At 40.6% G+C, this 27,657-nt stretch overlaps 1 protein-coding gene across 13 annotated transcripts in view; it reads right to left on the bottom strand.

Annotated features, from left to right (window-relative positions):
- Positions 1–27,657, bottom strand: part of NCOR1 (nuclear receptor corepressor 1) — a 143,254-nt gene that overhangs the window by 52,876 nt on the left and 62,721 nt on the right. For 7 of the 13 annotated variants that reach the window (XM_033422796.2, XM_033422799.1, XM_033422795.1 and 4 more), the window contains 10 exons: positions 27,065–27,237; positions 25,771–25,861; positions 23,944–24,122; positions 23,189–23,243; positions 22,393–22,494; positions 10,533–10,660; positions 7,677–7,894; positions 5,693–5,755; positions 3,525–3,664; positions 376–502 (listed from right to left, as the gene is read on the bottom strand). In XM_033422796.2, the coding sequence (XP_033278687.1) occupies positions 376–502; positions 3,525–3,664; positions 5,693–5,755; positions 7,677–7,894; positions 10,533–10,660; positions 22,393–22,494; positions 23,189–23,243; positions 23,944–24,122; positions 25,771–25,861; positions 27,065–27,237 (1,276 nt within the window). The remainder of the gene's footprint in view (positions 1–375; positions 503–3,524; positions 3,665–5,692; positions 5,756–7,676; positions 7,895–10,532; positions 10,661–22,392; positions 22,495–23,188; positions 23,244–23,943; positions 24,123–25,770; positions 25,862–27,064; positions 27,238–27,657) is intronic. The other 6 variants (XM_033422797.2, XM_033422800.2, XM_012532054.3 and 3 more) reach the window with 3 other exon arrangements.

The following is a 27,657-nucleotide window of genomic DNA, read 5'->3' as shown; positions in this document are numbered from 1 at the left end:
TGTGAAAACATCAATATGACATGTGTAAGCTTTGTAAACACTGAAATAAATCAAGCTCAATGGAATAAAATAAAGAGGGAAATGTAACTGATGATACCGACTGAACCAATACGTGTGGCAACGATCCAGACACACAGACATTTTACTGATGTTGGCACTTAGTGTCTGAGGCAGGACCACCATCTTCAAGATCTTTTGGATGTAGCACCTGGGCCGTCTTAGGAGCTACATAAATAAATATGTACTGAGTGAACGAATAAATGCATTGTGTTCACGTTTCCTTAATGAAGCAATTCCTAGATAGTCAAATGACCAAGGTACACGTCACGCATCTGGGCCAGCAGAAGCCACAACCAGATGGAAGATCTGAGATACCTTCACTGTCCTCAGGATTTTCCTCTTCGTTGGAGGCTTCGATGTCCTCGTCCTCCTGAGCAGAAACGGTGGAAGCTACACTTTCACACTGAGACACATCTCGCTCTTCACGAGGCTTCCGTGAGGCCTAAAGGAGTAAAAAATATTGCTATTTGGGATTTAAGTAACTAAAAGGAAAGAAACAAACCTTCTCACACCTGAGGTGAGGCAGAACACTGGCACGCACACACCAGACCAGCAGGCTGCGTGTCCAACAAGCACTCTGGCTGGAGTGCAGTCACCTCGGGGATCCTCTAACGGGCCTTTTGTGCAGGTGGATGGATGGCTTTCATCAAACTGATCAAAAGTTACGTCCGAGCCGTTTTTGGAACTACTCATCGCTATACATGTACAAATAGCCAAAACCCACAAAACTCCTGCTTTTTATTTTCTAATAAAAATAACACGTTGGAATGTGGAAGACAGAAAAGTATGTTAAGAAAAGTAAGAACTGCTCATAATTCTAGCAGCTAGAGATTCTAAGTATACTGCTGCATTTCCTTTCAGTCTTTTACATGCATATACGTCTGTATAAATGTTTACGTACACATGTGAACAAAACAGGATGGCCCTATGTAGTTATATATCCTATCTTTTTTTTAACAATATAATCATGAACTACACACACACCTACTTTACAAATGCTTCAAGGTTACTACTTTTATTAATGATCCCATTAAAACACTCTACCAATATATATTTCAAATTTTCCTATTTCAAGGCATTCAGGTTGTTAATAATGCTGCAATAGCCTCCCTTCACTAGCATTAAGAATTATATGATTTCATAGGCAACAACTAATAGTTGTTACTGAATTTCTTTTACTATTAATGAGAACAAATTCCTTTTTTTTTTTTTAATAGGATTTTCCCTTCTGAAAACTATATGTTTACGTAAAATTGTTCATTCTTCTACTGGGGTCACTTGTCTGTAAGTGTATGTGTTTATATAGGTAAATGTAAGGCGTTAGCCATTTACTGTACTATCTCTAGGGTCCTGGCCCTGGCAGTCCTCTGTTCTGTGCCTTCTACAGACCCTGCACATCACCAGGCAGCAGCTGCCAGCCTCTCCCAGGGAGAGATTCCTCAGAGGTAACACATAACAGATTCCTATTACCACACCCCAACTGTGAAAAATTACCAATACTCTTATTCTCGTTTCTTCTTACTCTTAGATATGAATATGCTATTTAGGATCCAACCTAAAGCATTAATTAAGTCAAGAGAAAAATCCATTTTCTGACATCAGAGTAATAGAACTAGATGAAATTCTGAAGACCAAAAACAAACCCATCCTTATGTTCTGAGCAAGAACACAGGGAAGACTCCTCTGGTACATTTTCTAAAAAGCCTTCAGAAGGTTCCATGAATGCTCTATTTTTGAGCATTAGCTAATAGCTACTCTGTGGGTTTTCTCAGTGCCCCACCTGTACCCTCCTCTGGCAGCATCCACCCATTCTGCGGGGCGCTGTCCTGGACAGCTGCAGAAGAGACAGCAATTCACCATGACGGCGACATCCCTCTCCTCACACGCAGTGAGCTACTGCACCTCCAGACCCCTGCTTCATTATGTGAGAGTATTCGTTTTAAACGGAAATGTAACACCTATAAATCTTCCACTGAGTTTTAACAGGTATTAGACATTTTGTCATTTTTTCCTGAAATCTTTTTAAGAAGGATAAAATGCTCTACTCAAGGTTAGTTGCAACGTGAAATCTGAAACGTATCGATACACTTCTGGTACTCTATTAAAATGCATTCCTCTATCTTGTACTTTGGTGTATTAAAGAACATTTTATGGATCTTTTATCCATACCCAACATACACTGTGACATCATGAGTTGGTCACTTGGAAAATGAGTTACAGAGATTTTTAAAATTTGGATACATTTCATTACATATCAAAATATCACATTAGTTATTATTACCACTAATCTCATCAGAAAAGTCTGAGTATTGTGAAAATGTTAATTAAGCTCACGGTGAGAGATACACACTTCCCAAAATTCTAATTTTTGCCTGAAAGCTGGAAATTTAAAAGTAGCAACAAATACTAATGGTTGTTTTCTTTCAAGACAGGCTCATTCATTTTCAAGAAGATGTCTGCAAAATATTCAGGTCTGAAAAACCATATCTGTTCTGTCATTCTTTTAATTAAAAATAACATTCCATGGAAGGGGGGGGGCCTAGTTCAGCTTGGAACTCAAATGACACAAGAGTGCCTTCCCTTGAGACCCACTGCTCACCAGGACCGGGCAGAGGGCTCTCTGCACCCTCCCACCGTCAAACAGATGTGTGTAAGGCTCAAGATTTACCAAAGCCAATTTTCAGTTGCTTCATCAAGGGCATTCTTAAGTGAAACTGCCATTTACAAAACACAGCTGCAACTGCTTGGAGATGAAGAGCGTGCTGAGCGTGGCGGTGCCCGGTGGCGCCCGGTTCTGCTAAGGCACCAGCACTCTCACTCACAGCTGCTTTGACACCACGGATGCAAATGTCCGGACAGTGGAAAAAGGAAACATCTGAATATTTTTATGAAAATTCTTTGACTTCACGGAACCCTCAAAGAGCTCTGTGAACTCTGAGAACACTGGAACTTCCTGGTTAAGGAATTTTCAATAATCTTTCAATAATTTTCAAAACTTGCTGGTTTTTAGTTTTTACCCCATGGAATCTTTCTGAGAAAATGTTTTTTTAATATGACAAATCAACTCAATCAACATGGTAAACACAACTAAAGTTTTCAATTCAAACTCCAAAATGCTTATATTTTTCAAATCCAGCCCACAGAAACTCAAAAGTACTGAATCGCCATTAGTACCAACAGAAATTTTACTCCTTATCAGTAAATAAACAAATCGTCAACTTGTGCCAAGAAACCAGCATTTCCCTTTACAGGTAAACACAAATAAAAATACAAGATACGCTGATTCACTTTGTTATACAGCAGAAACTAACACAACACTGTAAAGCAATTATACTCCAATAAAGATGTTAAAAAAAAAATACAAGATACAAAAAAGTTTCCTTCAAAGCCAATCTCTGAAGCTCAAAAAAAAAAACTAAGTAAAAAACAGTAAGTAAAAGACTCACCACCCCTGATATACTCACTTTCTGTTTATGCTGCTGCAAGAGGTTGTCAAGATTGTGTCGTCTCTTATAGTTAAAATAGAAGTTTTTACATTGGGCTTCACTTTTAGTCCCCACCATTTTGGCAATCGCTGCCCAGTTACGACCATGTTCTACTAGACCTGGATTTTAAAAACAGACCAAACATTAACCGAGGAGCCACCTGATAAAGCAACAAGAAAAATGATAAAATCAACTTAATTCACTGCATTCACAATCATTAACACTAAAAGTGTTTTTTCAATTATTTATCGATATACTTCAATGCTTGCTGAAATGTGATTCACACAAAACTCATTAACAGCTCTATTTTTCTACCCAAAGTTAAAACATGCTCATCAATGGAAGGACTCAACCTTATCCTTGTTATATATCTCCCAGAAGACTAGGACAATGCTGGACACACAGTAAGAGCCCAAACACTGTAAACTGAGTGATTAGGTACAGTACTTCTAAATCTTTGGAAACAGTGTATCAATACAAAGTTAATAAGGTAATCAAACGTAAGTGATTAACACAAAGTAAAGATATACTTAAGGTTCCATTTATAATCAGCATGTCTTCAGTCCATTCCCAATCAAGGATGCCCTCAAAAATATTAACCAGTTTTTTTTTCTTTTAGACCTGTTGTAATACAATACATCACAGGAACCTACTCAATCTGACATTTCTTCCAACAAATGACGCACGTATGCACACAGATACATATGTGAAACGAGTATGGATATATAAATGCATAAATACAGAGAGATATTTTAGACATAGGTGTATCCAAGCAGGAAGTTCTAGTACAAATTCATTAATTTATGGGAAAACATCAATTTCCCAAGGTTAACACCAGTAGCTTCCTTAACAATGATAACTGGAAGATCATCTCCAGATCCTGCTGACATCTGACTATAAAAGCTGGAAGGAGTGGTGCCTGAGCAGTCACGTGCTAGGACGTGCACCTGACAAAAGCACGCTGTGGCAGAGCTGACACCTAACTACTCCACTGTGACGCTGGGACAGTCAGATGACAGTAATACACGGAAGCATGACAGTCACAGATGCGCTAACCATGGCAATAAACTTCAAACAAAAATATTTTGAAGACAGAACACTCTAAACTGCTGTATTTTTGGTAAGGTTGTTTTATATGATTCTTAAATGCATTACTCATTATCAGCTAAACAGAAAATAAATCTGAAACATGTCACTAAAAGTTCAAGCTATTTGCAATAATTTCTCTTTAGAACTACAAGGTAAAACCTTAACCCTGAAAAGAGCTGGCTAATCTTTCTCAAAATCAGCTTACTTAAAAAATAATTTTTTATTTATAAACCAATTATCTATCCTTTTAGAAATTTTAGTTCAATCTCAAACTGTGTGACATTTATAAGAAACAACAGAAGAACACAAGATCCGTAAAGTTCCAGAGTAAGATGAAGGCCACACAGCTAGCAAAGTGTCAGAAGCAGAATTCAAACCTTCATCTGTCTGGCTACAAAGTCCATGCTCTCTCCTCTGAATCAAACTTAGCCTTACTAAATGCAAACTGAGAAAGTATTTATCATTCTATTAAATGCAACTTTTAAATAGAGAGTTTTTATATCAAATACCTTCCAAAACTTTAATAGCATTTAATCACAACTATTCTGGAAAACTGAAAGTAGCTTACTTGCTCTCTAATAAGATATTCAAAACAAAATGAGAGAGAAAAATTCCTCAGAAGTGGGCCTCTTAAACAAGGCACACTGGGGCACCTTACAGGGCACCACACCATCAAAAAGAACTCTTGGGCTTCCCTGGTGGCGCAGTGGTTGAGGGTCCGCCTGCCGATGCAGGGGACACGGGTTCGTGCCCCGGTCCGGGAGGATCCCACGTGCCGTGGAGCAGCTGGGCCTGTGAGCCATGGCCACTGAGCCTGCGCATCCAGAGCCTGTGCTCCGCAACGGGAGAGGCCACAGCAGTGAGAGGCCCGCGTACCGCAAAAAAAAAAAAAAAAAAAAAGAACTCTTAAGTGTACTTCTAAATTCTACTTACCATTGTGGAAGAACGAACTCTTTTTTTTCAATTAAAAAGAAATTAGTTCCATCTCACTCATTACCAATAACCCTAAAAACAAACAAACAAACAAAGAAAAACAAACCTGAACTACTATCATTTACCTTTTTTAGCAACTTCCATTTCTTCTTCTGTCCATCGAGAGGTTTCTACAGGTTCTGTAGAAACTGAGATAAAGACAGAACCCAATAAGCCAGAGAAAAATGAAGTCCTTCATTCATAGATTATATGGTACCAACCGTATAATCTACAGCCTAAATATTTATCTGACATAAAGCCACTTTAAAGCATTAGGTGAAAGAAACTATGGAAATAGGATGGTATCAGCCTCTCCTCTACTGTAATAGAGGGGAAAATCCCACACTCCTCAGTACCATGGTCTTTCTCAACATTCTTTAACATTCCATCCATGTCCACATGTTTGAATGCGGTGCCTCCCCACTTCCTAGAGCTCCATCCCTTCTCTCCTGAAGTGTCAAAAGAAGCAGCCGCCCTTCTGCTTCCTGCCCAGGCAGGCGCAGTCCTCTCCTGTTCTCTGAACCCCCGTCTCCCCCGAACTCCTGGAAGTCCCTGTGTTCATCCTCAGTGCCTGAAATCTAGCAAACAGATGGATCACAAACTGAACACTTTCTCCTTTACTTTAGAAAATTGAGACTCTCAGGCCTAAAATGAGCTCCTGCTATATTCTCCTTCTCAATTAACATTACTACCATCCACCCAGTCACTCCAATTATTATCAGGATCTTCAGACTAATTTTTGAAGCCTTAGACTAATTTTTAAATCTTTCCATCCATCTACCACTCACATGCAATGATGTATGTCAATTCTGGTCTCCTGAATACACCCCCTCGCTGCCTAGACCACTGAATGCATAAGGATGCCCTTCTAGCTGGTCCCTTAGCCTCCAGCCCTTACCCCAAACACACCTCCTCCACACTGTCACCAGAGTTATCTTTCTAAGACACCAATCTAATCACAACACTCCTCTGTTTAAAAACCTCTGTAGGCTCCCTACTTTGTAAGCAAAGCAGTTCAGACAAAGCCCACCATGATCTGCCCCCATCTGCTTGTCCAATTGTTTCCTTCACTTCATTCCTGTTATTTCCAAAACTTGCAATTTCTTTCATACTTCATGTTATGATAAACTTGGTACCACTGAACCACCAATGATGGTACTCATCATTAATATGATCCCATTATAAACTAATGAAGACAGTCTTTAATAAGAAAGAGAAAAATGCGTGTACTCTTACACCCAGTATTCCCTTGTCTAAGAATTTATTTCCATGAAAACTAATTTAACAGAAAGAAAATGCTATGCGAATAAAGATTTTTTTTTCATTAAAGTGCTATCCATATTAGTTTTAAAGGCGGGAGGAGATGAAAGTGAAAATGAAGCCATTGAAAGTGAAAATGAAGATCACTTAGAAAGTAGAAAACATTCATGACATGTGCCCAGTTAGAACATCAGGAAACAAGGTGGCACGCACACTAGGATTACAACACAGGAAAAACAGCTGTATTAGGTAGTAAGGTTGGGGCTCATGTTCTCTTTCGAAAGACTTTGATATTAAAGTCTAACAAATTTAGGGCTTCCCTGGTGGTGCAGTGGTTGAGAATCAGCCTGCCAATGCAGGGGACACGGGTTCAAGCCCTGGTCCGGGAAGATTCCCACATGCCACAGAGCAACTAAGCCTGTGCACCACAACTACTGAGCCTGCGCGCTAGAGCCCACAAGCCACAACTACTGAAGCCCACGCACCACAACTACTGAAGCCCGTGAGCCTAGAGCCTGTGCTCCGCAACGAGAGAAGCCTCCACAATGAGAAACCCGCGCACCGCAACGAAGAGTAGGCCCCCCTCGCCGCAACTAGAGAAAGCCTGCGCGCAGCAACTAAGACCCAATGCAGCCAAAAATAAATAAAATACATAAATTCATTAAAAAAAAACAAACAAATTTAAAGGCCAGAATTTCAGATCAGCATTTCTAGGCCATCAATATCAGAGGTCCCTCCTGCCTCACCCTAGCACTGAAACAGAATCCCAAACAAAATTCTGGCCCGTTCGCTCCAATCTCGTCCACTCACTGGGTTCTGGCGGCGGTGGCAGAGGTGGGGGGGGCTCCTCGGTGGCTGCAGCAGCCGCAGCGCTGGCAGCTGCGGCCTCACTGGTCATGGACCTGGTGACCCGGCCCTTTCGGCGGCCCTGACTGTTGGCAGTCTTTCGGCCCCGGGGCGTGGCCTGCTCTCTCTCCTCAGTTTCTTCTGCTGTACTTTCTGTCTTATCCTTTTCCTTGGTGTTTTCTCTAGAAACAACAGCAAAAGAACATTTTGTGTGATTTAAAAGCATACATACACCAAAAAGATTACAGCCTTGAAAATTCTTTAAATAGAAGTTGAATAAAACTACCCAACCTCCCAATTATTTGGAATAACCGCTTGGGCTTCCCATCAATACAAACTCAACCCGCCCCAAAACACGCTCACTCTCCCCACCCTGCTTCCTGCTCCCTGGCCCTCTGACCAGCAGCTGCTGACAGTACCAGCACGCTCACGATCACTCAGTTTACAGATCCGACTTCACCTTCAGCTCTTCCCCTTGTCAGTTACTTGTATGTGAACTAGTGCCTCGTTTTGGTCCTTTCCTCTCACTGATGTTTCTCCCACCAATTCCACCACCTCTATCTCTGTTACCTCTGCGTGTGTTCAGTCCTTAGTAGCACAGTCACAGTCTCTTACAACAGCCTTCCTGACTTCTGCATCCCCATCCATTCTATACTGCTCATGGACCCATATTCTAGCACAACAGCTTTGGCAATAAACCATTTCCTCCATTCTAATCCTACCTATTCCCAAACAGAGCCATGCAGCCTCCTGAGTGAAGGTTACGCTTTAGCTTTCATTAAGGCTTTACCTAACTGGACCCCAACCTCCTTCTGCTTTTCTCCTTGAGGCGTCCTACATTCCAAACCAATGAAACCACTATCTGCCATTTCCCAAAGAGGCCTGTCCATTCACACCACTCCCTCTGTTCTACCCACACTGACCACTAGCTCCTGCAACAAGCCCTCCAAACTATCCAGGCAGAAGGAAACCTCAATCTCTTCTCAATCTCCCAGTACACTTTATTGACTCTGCTCATTCCTTCCAGGCTTTTTTCTTTTCCTTAAAGAGTACTTGCATCTTGCCTAATTTTTCCTACTAGATCATAAACTACCTGGGAAGAGTATGTATCTTACATATTTCTGCAACCTCCATAAGACCTAGCTCACAGCAGTAATAAATGAGTGCTTGTTAAATAAACTAGGGATTTTAAGAACAAAGTAAAAACAAGATATGGCAGTAACATATGAGCAGAACCACTGACCACGTGGAGGATAAATGTTTTACCTGAATAACTAAAAAAAAAAAAAAATTTTTTTATAGATATCATCTTCTTAAAGCACAAAATTAGAATGGCATAAGTATCCAACTCTTTAAAAAACATGGCAAGTGATTTAGGCTGCTTTAGCTGCCGCAAAATTAGATAAACCTTCAGTATTTCCAAGAAGATTATAGAAATAACAATAAATATTAAAAAGAAACTACTAACACAAGCAACAACCTGTATGGATCTCACACTTATTAAGTAAAAGCAGCCACACAACAGGAGATTACATACTGTACGATTCCATTTATATGAAATTATAGGAAAGGCAAAACAAATTAGTAGTTACCAGGGGCTGGAAATGGGGGGGAGGGAAACTACTGCAAAGGAGCACAGGGGAGCTTTCTTGGGGTGATGCAAATGTTCTGAGTCACGAGTGCGGCAACAGGTACACCAGTGCATATACACCAGTGCATACAACACCAGTGCATGTACCTGCATACAACAGGTACACCAGTCAAAATATATCAACGTATACCCTTAAAAACTGGTGAAATTTAGTCTATGCAAAATTATGCCTCAATAAAGCTGATCCTTGGAGGAAAAACAAACAAACCAGCTGCTAAGGGCCTCCCTGCACCCAACCCTGCCAAAACATGTACACAAAGATATCAACGATAGCTGTCTCTGAGTGGCAGAATCACAGGTTAATTTTCTTTCTATTTTGCTCTCTCTTACTGATTTGCTGTAAGGAACTAGAATTATTTTTATAACCACGATAACAGCAACAGCAACCACAAACAAACCAGGAAATCTGGACTTCCCTGGTGGCACAGTGGTTAAGAATCCACCTGTCAATGCAGAGGACACGGGTTTGAGCCCTGCTCTCGGAAGATCCCACATGCCACGGAGCAAGTAAGCCCGTGTGCCACAACTCCTAAGCCTGCGCTCTAGAGCCCGCGAGCCACAACTACTGAGCCCACGTGCCACAACTACTGAAGCCCACGCGCCTAGAGCCCATGCTGTGCAATAAGAGAAGCCACCGCAATGAGAAGCCCGCACACCGAAAAGGAAGATTAGCCCCCGCTTGCCGCAACTAGAGAAAGTCCACGCGCACCAACGAAGACCCAATGCAGCCAAAAATAAATTTTAAAAACAAAAAAAATCAGGAAGTCTATTTTATATGAAAAATAAAATCCATAAAGCTGGAATAGAAGGTGTTATATAAATGAAAACCATTTAGCAGCATTTTTACACTAATGTACACTACCTGAGGTTCAAAACAAAAGATCCTGAGTTCTTCCAAATCAAAGATTAAATTATACTCAGTGTATCTCAGTGATGGTGTATATTATTGTAGCTCATCCCTTCCGAAACAGAGTATGTCATGTTTGGCAAATAAGTCCATCAAGCCAAAAGTTATACTTACTGGAATATTCCACTCCTTAATTATGTCAAATAACTATTAGGTGATCAAAGCACACATCCCATTGATTCTTTTATCTAAAATTTTATACCTTCAATAGATTCAATCTCATTATTTAAAAATAACTACAACATTTAACTATTTAACTCACTTAGAGTCCTCCTTTTCATCTTTTTCTTCTTCATCTTTCTTTTCCTCCTCTTTTTTTTCTGTTTTTTCTGCTTTATCTTCTTCTTTTTCTTCTACTTTTTCTTCTTGTGAGGGTCGGGCAATTTGCTGCTAGAATGAACCATCATTTGTAAAATTGGAAAGTAAAACAAACAGCTCCTCAAATCATAATGATAAATAATAAATATCTATGCAACAAATTTATGATTAACTTATTCACCATCTACAATGTAACTAGGGGTCATGTACTAAAAACGAGTCTAATGCTCTTTAATGTAGTCTATATGTATTGCTTAAAAGGTCACACACACATATAAACACACACAAATGTTCACAGTGTCTGGATCCACCAGACAGGTGACAATGTTAAGATTCCACTTAGAAATCTGAGGTTGGTACTCTCTTTTTGTAATTCCCACATCTAATCTGTCACTTACACATTTCAATTCTACTTGAAATTTGATAATTTGTCAAACCATCCCCCCGGTATTAGATCCTTAATATGTTCCCAAATTTTTCATCATTATGGATAATACTACAAGAAACCTCTTTATGCTTTTACTCTTTTGGGGAAACATTCATTTACTGGAAGAGTAGACAGCCATGGCCATTATTAAGACTGAAGCGATTTAGGAAAGTATTATGGATATAATAAACTAAAAAGTAAAACACTCAAATATGCCTAAACTGTAATTACAACTCTGTAATCGTAAATATGTATATAAAAAAGATGAAGATAATAAGATTATGGACCCTTTTAACTCTGATGTCTCATTTGCTAAACCTGAGAAAAGTGAAATGAAACTGTGGTGTTTTAATTACGAAATCAAACAGCCTAACCGAATAGGACCGGACTCCAGCTCCCCTGCAGCACGCGGCCGACCAGCCCAGGTGTACCTTTGCCCACACGGTCTGCGCCCGGGCTGCCCTCAGCACACCCAGCATTTTCATGCCTTTGCTCAGAATAGAGTAAAATCTTCCTCAACTTCCGATAGCATCTCACAGTCTTTTACCACCTCCCCAGAACTACAATCTAGCTTCTTCCTTAAGACACCTGGCCTCTCCAGAAGGGGGCCTCTCCAGAAGGGGGCGTCTCCAGAATGGGGACCCCTTCTGGAGAGGCCTCCTTCTAACATATGGAGGAAGAATGTAAACTCTTCTTGCTCCCCACTGCCACTTCCAGAACACTGCTCAGCTGCGGTATTTAAAAACCTCCTGTTACAAATTACAGAAAATCTACCTATGACACCTTGTTTCCTCTTCTGGTGTTACAGATTGACTCTCAAAGACTCCCAGGAGCACAGAGATTACTTTATCACATGGCTCGTTATGCCATGTCATTATTCTTCAGATTTCAAGATGCCTGTCAATGCCTTTTCTATCAACACGATATCCTACGTGTGAAATACTTTCAGGTCATTGCCATTCAGTCTCCCACAGGGAGTCACCACAGCCATCCTCGGTGGGCACTGCCCCCCCCCGACCCTATAATCTGACAGTGTGCCCCGCAACCACCACCACTCACATCCGTCCCAGCCCACATCTCCACTGTCGCCAGTCCAGTCCTGCTTTTTGTCCTCATCACCATCTACAATCCCTTGATGCTAAGAAATTTTCACAGCCCACCAAGAACAGCATCCACTCTTCCACTCTGACCCCAGCTAAATCGTTTCAATACCATGATTCCCTCACTTACCTTACCTGACCTTCCCAGGTTCTTACCCTGGCTAACTGCCAGTTTCCTTTTCTTCTAAGTATGTATTATTGCTAGAGAAAACTAAGAAATCAGGAAGATTTTAATGGATACTTTCCAAGCATGACTAGCTCTCCTTTACAACTGGGAATGTTTTATTCATCTGACTCCCTAGCACATCACAGTGATCCCAAGATCTGTCTGAAATGCTAATAACCTCACCCTGCCCGCCACAAACGTAGCATTCATCTGTCATTCTGAACCAACAAAATGACATACCAACAACAAACTCTGCCCCCTGCCTAGCAAGTGGGCTACGTAACCCAGAAAACGGTTTACAGCCCTAAGAAGTCATGGGGAGGTGTCAACTCAGCTGAAGATAAGGAAAGAGGTCTACCGTCCCTTAGACTTGAACAACACATATAACCGTATTCCCCGAATACTCTTCTGCTTCTAATGCCGACCCGGGTTTTGAAATAAGCAAGCAATCCCCCACGTGCCCTGATGCCCGAAACCATCCCACAGCTGACTGGCCCCTCCTGCAGTGCTGGTGGCTGAGAGGCAAGGGCAGCACCTGTTTCGACCAGTCAAAGGGAAGAAGAGGGCAGGATCCCTCCAGAAACGCAGCCCCCAGTTCTGCAGAGTGTGTGCGAATGAGCCAAAGAAACTGCTGGGGCTGCCAGACAGTCTGCAGAAGCGTGTGCACCTCCAGAGCAGAGCCCCACACTGAGCAGCAGCGAGTGGAGAGGGATGTGAGGGAGGCCCGAGATTGTGGACAGCACTTAACCCGGGAGACAAGCATCAAGACCCACAGCAAGGATGGCCATGGACACTAAGAAAGGAAGGAACAAACTCTGGTTTTCACAAGAAGTGACTGGCACTGCTTCTGTTTCAGGCAGATCTGTAAAGGAAAGAGCCAGCCCCCATGGTCTAGGACAGAGGTTACAGGCCACATACCTCAACCCTTGCCAGCGAGCTGGCTGGAGCAGAAGCCCATGGTTTCAAAAGGAAACTCTTCAAAGGACTCTAAGAGACACAGGCGCTCCCATGAGCTTCTTGTCCAGGTTTCTCCCTCCTTAAGCCCAACACTTGATAGTCAATTAAAAAACAGTCTCGGGCTTCCCTGGTGGCGCAGTGGTTGAGAGTCCGCCTGCCGATGCAGGGGACATGGGTTCGTGCCCCGGTCCGGGAGGATCCCACATGCCGCAAAGCAGCTGGGCCCGTGAACTATGGCCGCTGGGCCTGTGCATCCGGAGCCTGTGCTCCGCAACGGGAGAGGCCACAACAGTGAGAGGCCCGCGTACCGGGGGAAAAAAAAAAAAAAAAAAAGTCTCATTCTGTTAGGGAGGTTCTCCCAACATGAAACATTCCTGCCAAACAATAAGCTATTCACTCTGAATGGCAGAGCACGTTATAAAACAAAATAAAAATTCCAATGAAAACAAGTGAAAGTTACATGTATTTCATGAAAATAAATGAAGAATAGGGTCAATTTCAGCAGGGTCCTCTCTAGCAAGATCAAATGCTAGGGCTTCCCTGGTGGCACAGTGGTTAAGAATCTGCCTGCCAACGCAGGGGACACGGGTTCAAGCCCTGGTCCGGGAAGATCACACATGCTGCGGAGCAGCGAAGCCCGTGTGCCACAACTACTGAGTCTGAGCTCTAGAGCCCGCGAGCCACAACTACTGAGCCCGTGTGCCACAACTACTAAAGCCCGCGCGCCTAGAGCCCGTGCTCTGCAGCAAGAGAAGCCACCGCAATGAGAAGCCCACATGCCGCAACGAAGAGTAGCCCCCGCTCGCCGCAACTAGAGAAAGCCCACACGCAGCAACAAACACCCAACGCAGCCAAAAATACATTAAATAAATAAATTTTGAAAAGAAATATATTTTAAAAAAAAGAAAAAAGAAAGATCAAATGCTAGCTTATGCTGAGATTTATTACTACTACATCTGACTGGGTGTCTAACTCATATGTATTTGTTAAAATGCTCAGGTCTTTAGAAAACAAATAAATAAAGGAATTCCCATTCAGCAGACAATGAAGTTGCCAAAAAGTGAAATGGCCAAATTTAAGAACGAGGAGCTAGTTAAATAACAATGTACAAGAAACAGAAAAAATGAAGTGCTTCAGCCACTGAGGTTTTTTTAAAGTACTTCAGGCAGTAAACAGAAAATATCTTATGCCAGTCTTATCAAAGTATATTAATAAACTAATGCCTTTAAAGCAACTGAATTGGAGACTACTTTCCTGAAGAGTGAAAGCTGTCGATCACCAAGAAGCATGTTTGGTTGAAGGCAACAAAGGCAGTAGCTGCTGCCCTTTACTTACTGGGCGGTACCTACACTCTGGGTACTGCACACACAACTAGTCTCCTATAAACCCTGCAAGGTAAGAACCAGTGCTCACAGATGTCACTCCCACAGATGTCACCAAGTGAAGGGACACTAGAGTGTCACAGACACAAAGAAGCAGAGCATTTGGGGATCTAAAGCTCCTTCCATTATACCCAATTCTTTAATTGTCTAAATCACCCTTTCTAACTAGTGTATAACTAACGGTTTAGTCAAAAACTCCTCCAACTTCAACAATTACTACATTTACATAAGTATATGCTTTCTGAACACCTCTGGGGAATAAAAACACGCTGGCACAGTTAAAGGGGAAGATGTTGTCGGCATGAAGGGAGAGTACAAATTCTTGTAAGAGCCCTCGAAGATCTGGAAATGAAAAATGTGGTTTCAAAACAATGACTTGCTTTACTGCAGGTCACGAGCAGGTGCCACAGGAATCCCATCTGCACAGTGACAGACTTATTACATGGGAGTTTATGCTAGAAAGTGAGATGGAATTATTACTTCTAACAAAAATGTTGCACACAAAATCAAGTTACTACTTGGCATGGTATTTACAATTCTAGATCCCAAACAGTAAAGCCAAAGAGGGGCTTTTGGTTTATAATCTTTGATAAGCATTCACTGCTTCAACTACAATTGATAAAGAACCACACTCATTCCCGTCATGGGATGCCAACAAGCTGGACTGTAACAATGGTTTGGGCAGAGTAGCCAACAGAATTTTTGAGAAAAGAGTTAAAACTTTTGCCAACAATAATCTCTGAACACAACTGTAACAAAATTATGATTATCTCTCATTTCCCGATGATTCTAAGATTAAAACTCATTTTCTGCGTAAATAATACGCAAGGTCCCCTATGGCAACAGCAATGTTAAAAATCACACCTCATGGGCTTCCCTGGTGTCGCAGTGGTTGAGAGTCCGCCTGCCGATGTAGGGGACGCAGGTTTGTGTCCTGGTCCAGGAAGATCCCACAAGCCGCGGAGCGGCCGGGCCCGTGAGCCATGGCCGCTGAGCTTGCGCGTCTGGAGCCTGTGCTCCGCGACGGGAGAGGCCACAACAGTGAGAGGCCCATGTACCGCCAAAAAAAAAAAAAAAAAAAAAACATACCTCACAGCTGTGGCATCTCTCAGCCAACAGCATACTACATATTCATCTGCTGAATAAAAATTACTTCCTACAGGTAAGCAGCTGGGAGTGGGGGAGGGGAGAAGCAATCAAAGCCTGAAAGGATGCAGTGCACACGTCAGAGGAATAAATCTGGAATAAATGTCTAATCACTCGGGATGACCCGAGGTAATTCTTACTCATTCAAACTTGACTGCATAATAGAGCAGTAGAGTGATTTTCAAATTAGTCGGATCTCTATACCTGCCAGGGTAAAAATATCCATTTAAAAATTTTTAACTTGTAACTAGATTCTTTTTTTTTTTTAAAGTCTTCTGGGGGAATTCCCTGGCGGTCCAGTGGTTAGGACTCCGAGCTTCCACTGCTGGGGGCCTGGGTTCGATCCTTGGTCAGGGAACTAAGATCCCACAAGCCACGTGGCATGGCAAAAAAAAAAAAAGAGTCTTTCTGAACTTTTTTCTATATAGAAAATTCTCTATTTCCAACCGAGACCTTCTTCCTAAACTGCAGACTTCTGTATCTAACCTCCCACTCTACATCTCCATGTGGACAAAGTCTAACAGGTATTTAAAATCTAGTACGTGCTGATTATCCCCCCAAATCCGCTCCTCCTTCCACCGTGCCCGTCACAGTCAACAACAACTCCAGCAGCCAAGACAGCCTAGCTCTGCTAATCATCCTTGCATCCCCACAATCACTCCATCAGCAAAACCCACTGGCCTTACCTCCAAAAACATACCCAGAACCTGACCAGTTCTCCCCAGCTCCCACGATAGCCTGGTCCAAGCCACTGAAATTACTAAAATAACCCCTAACTGGCCTCCCCTACATTAGACTCTCAACAGAGCAGCCAGAAGGCTCCTGTCACAAATGAAACCTGAGGTGACTCTTCTGCTGAAAAGTCTGATGGCCTCCCCTCTCCTCTGGTATCAGCGCCCATCATTCGGTTCCACAGGAGAGAGCAAACACAACCCAACACTACCTACCTCTGAAAAACTGTCCAAGTATTTTGACACAAGCAACTAAGAAACAGAGGTAAGATTCTTTTGGTCTGAGATAGTAGTTTAAGTCCATCATTTAACTCCCTCCCCTTCCAAGTTCCCAGTGAATCAACCAAAGAAATATAAAAGTAGATGGAAAATCTTCAGGGTGGCAGGACTAGACTATCAGAAAGGCTACCCAAAACGAAACTGAGCCTAGCCAGGGGCAAGCATCCCAAGGTTCAGGTCCAAGTGAGGGTACACACAGACCACCTTGGCTCTGCACATACGTCCTGAGATGTGGGAAGGGTGCTAGCACAGAGGACAAGTGGTGCAGAAGAAAACACCACCGTGGCTCGAACTGCACAGGGACACATACGTCCCAGCAAGGAATGAAATGCTGCCCCAGATAACTTTAGGATAGAAAGCCGATGTTTCAGAGTAACAGAGACACTCCCCGTCGCACAAAACTTCCTGCTCTGTCACCACAAGCGATAGACTGCTAACCCGGCAAAGGTGAGGTATAATATAAATCAAATTATCCCCTGAGTTTATCTGGGATTGAAAAAATTAAACAGTAATACATATAATTTCTAAAAATAAATGTTATAAATACTACTTTGTAATTAGGAATAAAGCTATTGTTAAAAATTAGTAGCTGAGAGGGCAGACAGCAGAAGCAAGAAGAACTACAATCCTGCAGGCTGTGGAACAAAAACCACATTCGCAGAAAGACAGACAAGATGAAAAGGCAGAGGGCTATGTACCAGATGAAGGAACAAGATAAAACCCCAGAAAAACAACTAAATGAAGTGGAGATAGGCAATCTTTCAGAAAAAGAATTCAGAATAATGACAGTGAAGATGATCCAGGACCTCAGAAAAAGAATGGAGGCAAAGATCGAGAAGATGCAAGAAATGTTTAACAAAGACCTAGAAGAATTAAAGAACAAACACCTAGAAGAACAGAGGTGTTCATCTCTGTTCAAACAGAGATGAACAATACAAAAACTGAAATGAAAACTACAGTAGAAGGAATCAATAGCAGAATAACTGAGGCAGAAGAACGGATAAGTGACCTGGAAGACAGAATGGTGGAATTCACTGCCATGGAACAGAATAAAGAGAAAAGAAGGAAAAGAAATGAAGACAGCATAAGAGACCTCTGGGACAACATTAAACGTAACAACATTCGCATTATAAGGGTCCCAGAAGGAGAAGAGAGAGGGAAAGGACCCGAGAAAATATTTGAAGAGATTATAGTCGAAAACTTCTCTAACATGGGAAAGGAAATAGCCACCCAAGTCCAGGAAGTGCAGAGAGTCCCAGGCAGGATAAACCCAAGGAGAAACACGCGGAGACACACAGTAATCAAACTGACAAAAATTAAGGACAAAGAAAAATTATTGAAAGCAACAAGGGAAAAACGACAAATAACATACAAGGGAACTCCCATAAAGTTAACAGCTGATTTCTCAGCAGAAACTCTACAAACCAGAAGGGGGCAGCACGATATGATGAAAGGGAAGAAACTACAACCAAGATTACTCTACCCAGCAAGGATCTCATCCAGATTCAATGGAGAAATCAAAAGTTTTACAGATGGGCTTCCCTGGTGGTGCAGTGGTTGGGAGTCCGCCTGCCGATGCAGGGGACGCGGGTTCGTGCCCCGGTCCGGGAGGATCCCGCGTGCCGCGGAGCAGCTGGGCCCGTGGGCCGTGGGCACTAGGTGGGCGCTGGGCCTGCGCGTCCGGAGCCTGTGCTCCGCAGCGGGAGAGACCACAGCAGTGAGAGGCCCGCGTACCACACACACACAAAAAGTTTTACAGACAAGCAAAAGCTAAGAGAATTCAGCACCACCAAACCAGCTCTACAACAAATGCTAAAGGAACTTCTCTAAGTGGGAAACACAAGAGAAGAAAAGGACCTACAAAAAACAGCTCATAACAATTAAGAAAATGGTAACAGGAACATACATATTGATAACTACCTTAAACGTGAATGTATTAAATGCTCCAAACAAAAGACACAGTCTTGCTGAATGGATACAAAAACAAGACCCATATATATACTGTCTATAAGAGACCCACTTCACACCTAGGGACACATTCAGACTGAAAGTGAGGGGATAGAAAAAGATATTCCATGCAAATGGAAATCAAAAGAAAGCTGGAGTAGCAATACTCATATCAGATAAAAGAGACTTTAAAATAAAGAATGTTACAAGAGACAAGGAAGGACACTACATAATGATCAAGGGATCAATCCAAGAGGAGACATAACAATTATAAATATATATGCGCCCAACATAGGAGCACCTCAATACATAAGGCAACTGCTAACAGCTATAAAAGAGGAAATCGACAGTAACACTGTAATAGTGGGGGACTTTAACACCTCACTTACACCAATGGACAGATCATCCAGACAGAAAAGGAAACACAAGCTTTAAATGACACAACAGACCAGACAGATTTAATTGATATTTATAGGACATTCCATCCAGAGACAGCAGATTACACTTTCTTCTCAAGTGCGCACGGAACATTCTCCGGGATAGATCACATCTTGGGTCACAAATCAAGCCTCAGTAAATTTAAGAAAATTGACATCATATCAAGCATCTTTTCTGACTACAACACTATGAGATTAGAGATCAGTCACAGGGAAAAAAATGTAAAAAACACAAACACATGGAGGCTAAACAATACGTTACTAAATAACCGAGAGATCACTGAAGAAATCAAAGAGGAAATCAAAAAATACCTAGAGACAAATGACAACGAAAACACGACGATCCAAAACCTATGGGATGCAGCAAAAGCAGTTCTAAGAGGGAAGTTTATAGCAATACAACCCTAACTCAAGAAAACAAGAAATATCTCAGATAAACAATCTAACCTTACACCTAAAAGAACTAGAGAAAGAAGAACAAACAAAACCCAAAGTTAGGAAACGGAAAGAAATCATTAAGATGAGAGCAGAAATAAATGAAATAGACACAAAGAAAACAATAGCAAAGATCAATAAAACTAAAAGCTGGTCCTTTGAGAACATAAACAAAATTAATAAACCATTAGCCAGATTCATCAAGAAAAAGAGGGAGAGGACTCAAATCAGTAAAGTTAGAAATGAAAAAGGAGAAGTTACAACAGACACCACAGAAATACAAAGCATCCTAAGAGACTACTACAAGCAACTCTATGCCAATAAAATGGACATCCTGGAAGAAATGGACAAATTCTTAGAAAGGTATAACCTTCCAAGACTGAACCAGGAAGAAATAGAAAATATGAACAGACCAATCACAAGTAATGAAATTGAAACTGATTAAAAATCTTCCAACAAACAAAAGTCCAGGACCAGATGGCTTCACAGGTGAATTCTACTAAACATTTAGAGAAGAGCTAACACCCATCCTTCTCAAACTCTTCCAAAAAACTGCAGAGGAAGGAACACTCCCAAACTCATTCTATGAGGCCACCATCACCCTGATACCAAAACCAGACAAAGATACTACAAAAACAGAAAATTACAGACCAATATCACTGATGAATATAGATGCAAAAATCCTCAACAAAATACTAGCAAACAGAATCCAACAACACATTAACAGGATGATACACCATGATCAAGTGGGATTTATCCCAGGGATGCAAGGATTCTTCAATACATGCAAATCAATCAATGTGATACACCATATTAACAAACTGAAGAATAAAAACCATATGATCATCTCAATAGATGCAGAAAAAGCTTTCGACAAAATTCAACACCCATTTATGATGAAAACTCTCCAGAAAGTGGGCATAGAGGGAACCTACCTCAACATAATAAAGGCCATATAGGACAAACGCACAGCAAACATCATTCTCAATGGTGAAAAGCTGAAAGCATTTCCTCTAAGATCAGGAACAAGACAAGGATGTCCACTCTCACCACTATTATTCAACATAGCTTTGGAAGTCCTAACCTTGGCAATCAGAGAAGAAAAAGAAATAAAAGGAATACAAATTGGAAAAGAATAAGTAAAACTGTCACTGTTTGCAGATACATTGAGAATCTTAAAGATGCCACCAGAAAACTACTAAAGCTAATCAATGAATTTGGTAAAGCTGCAGGATACAAATTAATGCACAGAAATCTCTTGCATTCCTATACACTAATGATGAAAAATCTGAAAGAGGAATTAAGGAAACACTCCCCTTTACCACTGCAACAAAAAGAATAAAATACCTAGGGATAAATCTACCTAAGGAGACAAAAGACCTGTATGCAGAAAACTGTAAGATACTGATAAAAGAAATTAAAGATGATACAAACAGATGGAGAGATATACCATGTTCCTGGATTGGAAGAATCAATTAAAAAAAAAAATTAGTAGCTGAAACTTGTTTAAGATGCTGGTGGGCTCTACCATCTCTGGCTAATGGACCCTGACTCCACTTTCTCTGTGGGAAGTGGGGAGATGCCCTGACTCCTCTGGTGCAACAGAGTTTCCCACATCACCGCCAATGTCCAACCTGCCATTCAGATAGTTGGTTAGCCCTTCCTGGAGCTCTGTAGCCACTGCTCTGTCTCTGCAACACTGGCTGCTGCACCAGCAGGCCCTTCCCTCCCTTCTGATTCCCAGCAGCCCCGCCACCGTTCCTCGGCGCCCTCTCTAAGCAAACCTTACAAACAAGGGGACGCCTGTGCTCTGCAGCGTGTAGCCCCGCACCCCGTGCCCCTCGCTCACTACAGTCTTAGTCCTGGCCCCTCACCCACCCACCGCAGCTCACTTGACCTCTAGCAGGGTTTTACACAGTTGACTCATGAAACACTCTATACTTTTTTTGACCAAGAAATACTGCTTCTGATGAGTGTGTCATCACATCTTGTCAGGTGGCATTGTTTTGGAGAAACAATGACCACACATCATGAGAGAACCTGTATCTGGCGACCGGGGTGACCAGGGAAGGGAAGGCGGGGGACTGTGTGAGGGAACCAGAAGAGCGTCAGGAATGCTGAAGATGGCAGCAGCCGTCCACGCCCACACGTGCCACGCATCCTGCAAGCGGTCTCAGGGTGTGGGGCGCACAGGAAGAACAGATGGGAGCTGTGACGGTGGCTGATCAGCTACTTGAAGGAAAAGAGTTTCTAAAGTACTGAACTGCGACTGTGAAAACACATACTGCACTGCATTAAAAACAATCTTTTGAGGTCAAGTGCTTTAACCCCAGAAATAAAGTTAACCTGAAACACAATCAGGTCCCAGGTATTTCAGTAAACAACCCTGTACTCTAGTCACCATGCTGTACTTCTCACTTCTCTCCCTTACTCTACCTGTCCCCTCCACAGACAAAAGGACTGGTAAAGGTGGTATATTTAATAGGCTGTCACGGTTCTCATATTTAATTACATTATTATTGTTAACTCTGACATGCACAATTTCGACAGCATGAAAATATAAAACTTCTCATTAATTTTGTTATACTAGAAACTTAAAATGCATTCAAAGTAGAAAATACAACACATTAAATATATATTCAAAATAATAAAAACATGCTCATAACATTCTAATTAATTTAACAGAAATGTCAATTCCTAAAGTACACCTTACTACATATAAGGCTCCTATTATAAAATTTTTCATCTTCATATTTCCACCAACCCTGAAATTGTTTCATACAATAATGAAACATACCTGGTTTCTTCCTCTGCGTTTTCCATAGTTCCTTCTTACTAGGGCTTTATAATTCTCATTTTTCTTGGTTAAGTAGTAATATAAAACACAATCAGGAACACTCTACCAAAAAAAAAATCATTTTTGAGGATCCAATGAAATAAAATTTTTTAAAAGTATCAAGTAACACTTTCAAGGAAAATCTCTAGTGTTCTCAAAGTATAAAATGAGGAAAACCACAAATGGCTAGCTTTTTAAGGCATATCTAGGCTGTAAAAATACATATATATAGTGTGTACTATCTTGATGGATAATTATAGCTGTCTTAATACAAATTATGTAAAAGATACCAGGAACTATCAGAAACATTCAAGCACTTTCTTCTTTACGAGTAACTAAATTCTTTCTTCCTCTATATACGTAAATATTCAAAATGTCTCACTTTGCTCACAAACCCAACATCCAATCCACTGTGAAAAAATTTCAGGAAAAATCAGGACTCTGAAATTTTAATTAGAAGTTTAATGAGGTTCAAAAAACATTGTAACCTATGTTTTTTTTACGGAAATATAATATCAGGTCATTTTTGATTAACCATGAAAATTAGTCTGTGTTCTGTGCTTAGAATTGGTCATCATATAATTGTAAATATCACTATACTATTCCCATGAGAATCTTTTCTGTATCAAGCCCTTTGCAAAAATTCTATTTAACTACTTATATTTCTATTTAACTACTTCTGTGTACTAGGCACAAAAGCTTCAAAGCAGCAACCATCACAAACCTACAGACATTCTCAGTGCAAACCATTTCTTACCTTCCTTTCCAAGTAAGATGCAATTAGTCCAAAGTTTTTTGGATGCTGGATAAACCTGAGTAAAAGAAAAACACACACACACACATTTTAACAACTTAAAAAGAGGGGGAAGCCCTTGGGAATAGAAATATAATGTAGACTAATTTCTAGCGACTCCTAAATGCTAATGTCCTCTTAAAGGGCACAGATTCCTGGGCACCGTCCGCCAGGAACTGACTGGATTGGAATACAGTAGAGCACAGAAATCTGTAACTTTAAAATGCACCCCCCGGTGAACAGGACACCGCTCAGGTTTGGGTACCACTCTTAAAATGACTCCACAACCCTGTTCTTACCTGGGACCTACATTCCCACCCATAAACTTACAGGAAGGTCATATCAAATCTGTCTTTTCTGACTTCCACAGTACCCACTCAAATGCCAAAATGGGGTCAAGTTTTGGGGGAAACAGTTCAATTTACAAGTAAATGCCAATACTTTTCACTAACTTATGTAAGCTTCTTTTTTTTTTTTTTTTTTTTTTGCGGTACGTGGGCCTCTCACTGTTGTGGCCTCTCCCGCTCTGGAGTACAGGCTCCGGACGCACAGGCCCAGTGGCCATGGCCCACGGGGCCAGCCGCTCCACGGCATGTGGGATCCTCCCGGACTGGGGCACGAACCCGTGTCCCCTGCATCAGCAGGCGGACTCCCAACCACTGCGCCACCAGGGAAGCCCTGGAAGCTTCTATTAGAGAGTAATTTAAAATTTAAATTACTTGTCCTTAAAGATCTCCTTCTCATGGTCAGTCCAAACATTCATGAACTGCCTATCTTTATAAATCTTCATAGGGTCCTCCATAAGCCCATTCATGTTAATGAACTTGACCCTTCTCTGTTCTGCATCAAACATCATAGGTGGGATCACAGAGAGCTGTCGCATTTGTTTCTCATTATTCTGAAAAAAAAAGAAAAAAGAATGCAATTTACAGAGAATAAAACTTAAAAAGGGCCGCAGACCAACTGTCTTAATCGACAGTGAAACACCACATATGTACTTTAATGACAACAGCAGTGGTACCATAACATCTAACATACAGTAATTATACATATTATCTAATAAATACTCATTGCATGAATAACAGAGGCAGAGACTACAGTTATTATTTTTTTATAATCCACTACTACAATTTGAGAAGAGTTCTTTCCTTAAAGGAAGCTGATACTTCAAATAATGAATCTTAGACCTAAAGGACACACAGTAATGTCAGGTCACTGAAGTAATGATCTTATGAAGCACTTACTAACATTAATATTGCCTCATTTAAAAAAGTCTTAACATCATTTTAAAGAATAATAAAATAGAAAAATAAGCAGATAGGAACCGAAATCTTAAGGTCATTGATTTTAAATTAACTAAACTTACTTAAGTATTAAACACTTCTTGCTAATCTTACATAATCTTTCCACTGCAAATTTAAGACTATTATCCCTAGAATTTCAACTAAAACTAGGTTACAGTCATACAATTTATTTTTCCCACAGTTTAATTCTGTAAGTTTATAAACACAAACTTCCATGAGAAAACTTTTACCAAAAAGTATAAGTACTGACCTCAATACAAGGCTAGGTTTTTTTCCTGAAACTCTTCTCCTAGAAGCGGACATTGCCTTAGAGTAAAGTCCTTACAAAGGTTCTAATTTTATGGGTACTCTCAATCAGTCTGAACACCAAAGTGTGTTGGTTGAAATCACCTCACCTGATACTAGTTTTGGCTGTTTACAGAAGCCCCCCTTATAGAATCAGTCAAAAAGTGAGCAAAGAAATTTCACAGAGTTAGTCATCACTGCAGAGATTATGGCCACAAATTCTGAAATGTATAGCAATATAATAATTGTCTTCATTACTTAAGAGGACCACGATGTTCAAATAAGCATGACTTTCAGAATTTAGAGATGAGGTTTTTTAAAAGCCATATTATAAAACCAAAACTAGCAAAACTCAATATATGGTTTTTGGACCGACCTTCAGAGATAGTTTGAAAACAGCTACAAAGATTCACTGTTAGGAACAGAAATTTATTCTTATTCAGAACTGATTTATTAATATCAGATCAGATCTCAGCTGGCTAGAGATCACACTCCGGACATCCCCCCAAACCTCAGGTCCACAACCCAACATACAAACACCTGCAAAGTACACGCTCCTTTGTTCTTTTAGGAAACGGCACCAGCAGCTCAGTCCTCTAATCTGCTCTTCTTTCTCATCCCACACTTGTCCTGTCCACTCTGCCTTCTACAAATCTCTCCACCAGGCCCTTCCTACACATTTCTACCACTGTCGCCCTGACTCAGGTCCTTATTTTTATCATAACAGCCTCCTCACCTCTTTCCAGGCCTCCCTGCTGCCAAAGCCGTCTTCGTAAAAATGGCATAGGGCGGCCTTGTTTAAAACCTTCGACGGTTGGCCACAAACTTTGGAACAATTCAAACGCCATAAGTGTTCCCTCAGTTATATACAAATAAACCCTTAGTTTATGGGGTATGAAGCTAAAATGCCTGAATAATTAATCAATTAACTTGAATTAAATCAATTAACTGTCTTACCTCCTGTTCAGAGAGCCCATCAATAATTTCAGAAATCTCATGTTCACTCCTAGCAATGGTGGCTGAAAGACCAGCTCCCCTCTGCCCAACTCTAAATATGAGGGAGAAATTTTAGATATATTTAAAGGCCTTTTATAAAGAAGACATATCAGTTAGATTAGTTTTACGTCGATTTCTTTTCTGAATGGGACTTTTTAATCAACTAGAAGTCAGAGAAGAAACCTAAAATGCTACTGAGAAACTACTTTTAAGTAATATGTTTAAGCCATTTATCTATAAAATTAGTAACAATTTAAATGGTAAGATTTCTTTTTAAAGGTTACATGTCTAAGTTCCCATGGCAGAACTGTTTATGGGAAACTTCTGGAAAACTACAGTTATTGGTGTCATTTTCATCTCAAATAGCATTCTTTTGTCTGCCTTCCAGAGAACAGGATAGCAGACTTAGAAAAATACACAAAACATTTTTAAAGGGATGGGAAAAAAACACAATCATCATCCCTGACAGAAACTTAATTGTGATTAACGGGGCTTTCATGAGACAGTGGAGAAGAAAACTAAAGCTTCTACCTTTGCAAAAGTACTTGTTCTCTAAAAGTAAAAAGAAATCAGAAACTACATACCAATAACAAAGAATTTCTCAATTAGCAATCAATTTAAGAGTTTTGATCATGTTGGGAGGTGACGAAGAACTGTGAGACATGCAAGTCTATTCTTACTAACTGTCATTTCCAAAGGAATGAGCGTTTTCAAGAACTGAAGAATTAATTTCAAAATATTCACTTAAATTTAGATTCAACAGCATGATTAAATATAAAAAATTAATATTAGATTCACTAAGGCATAAACATTGTTAGCTGATAATGAAGTTTTATATTCAAAATAAAAGTTCTTAGACACAGAGAACAGACTTGTCGTTGCCAAGGGGCAGGGGAGGGATGGATTGGGAGTTTGGGATTAGCAGATGCAAACTATTATATATAGAATGGATAAACAAGGCCCTACTGTATAGCACAGGGAACTGTATTCAATATCCTGTGATAAACCATAGTGGAAAAGAATATTAAAAAGAATATATATATATGTATAACTGAATCACTTTGCTATATAGCAGAAATTAACACAACACTGTAAATCAACTATACTTCCATTGGGGGAAAAAAGAGGAAAAACATAATAAAATTTCTTTATGAACTTTCTTAATGATTAGATTCAGGTAACAATAAATATTGTGAAGGATCAAAAGTATGATTCAAAGGAAAACAGCATAGCCATTAAACGTCAAACCACTTACCGCTGAAACCGTTCTTGCTGTTCTCTTTGTTTTCGAATTTCTGGAAACTGCTTTTCATAATACTCCCTTGTTTTGCTTTCTTTAGCTTTCCTCCGAGGATTATTTTCTATTCTGTCCACTTTTTTCTCCCATGCCTCCATGAGCTGATCATAACGTTGGCAGATTTTTTGCTCCTATTAAATACCCGTAGCAAATTAATAATTAAACTAAACTCTGTGATTCTGACAAACCTAATACTTTAAAGTAAAGGTTACTTCTTAAGGCTAAGTCAGAAGTACATGTGGCCTATGACTCAACTGTGAATGAAAAGCTGTCCTTGATCTGAAAGAAGAGAAAGAAAGGGAGCTGTTTTCTAGGAAAGATCAACACATAGAGCCTATCGTGGCTGGATTTTTTAGTTAATATTAAGACTACACAAATTAACAAACTAAATGATGAGCCACTCTGATAACATTTACATCTTCACTGTCAAAAAAAATGGAAAATGAGAAATAGAAACATGTAAATAGTTCATAATCCCAAAGGCAAGCGGATTAACATTTTGTCGTTATCCTTCCAATAGGTCAGAGAAAACACCCAATTAAACCATCCCT

Source organism: Orcinus orca, chromosome 19 (genome assembly GCF_937001465.1).
Source record: "Orcinus orca chromosome 19, mOrcOrc1.1, whole genome shotgun sequence".
NCBI classification, from domain to species: Eukaryota; Metazoa; Chordata; class Mammalia; order Artiodactyla; family Delphinidae; genus Orcinus; species Orcinus orca.
This window is presented reverse-complemented; position numbering and strand designations above follow the sequence as displayed.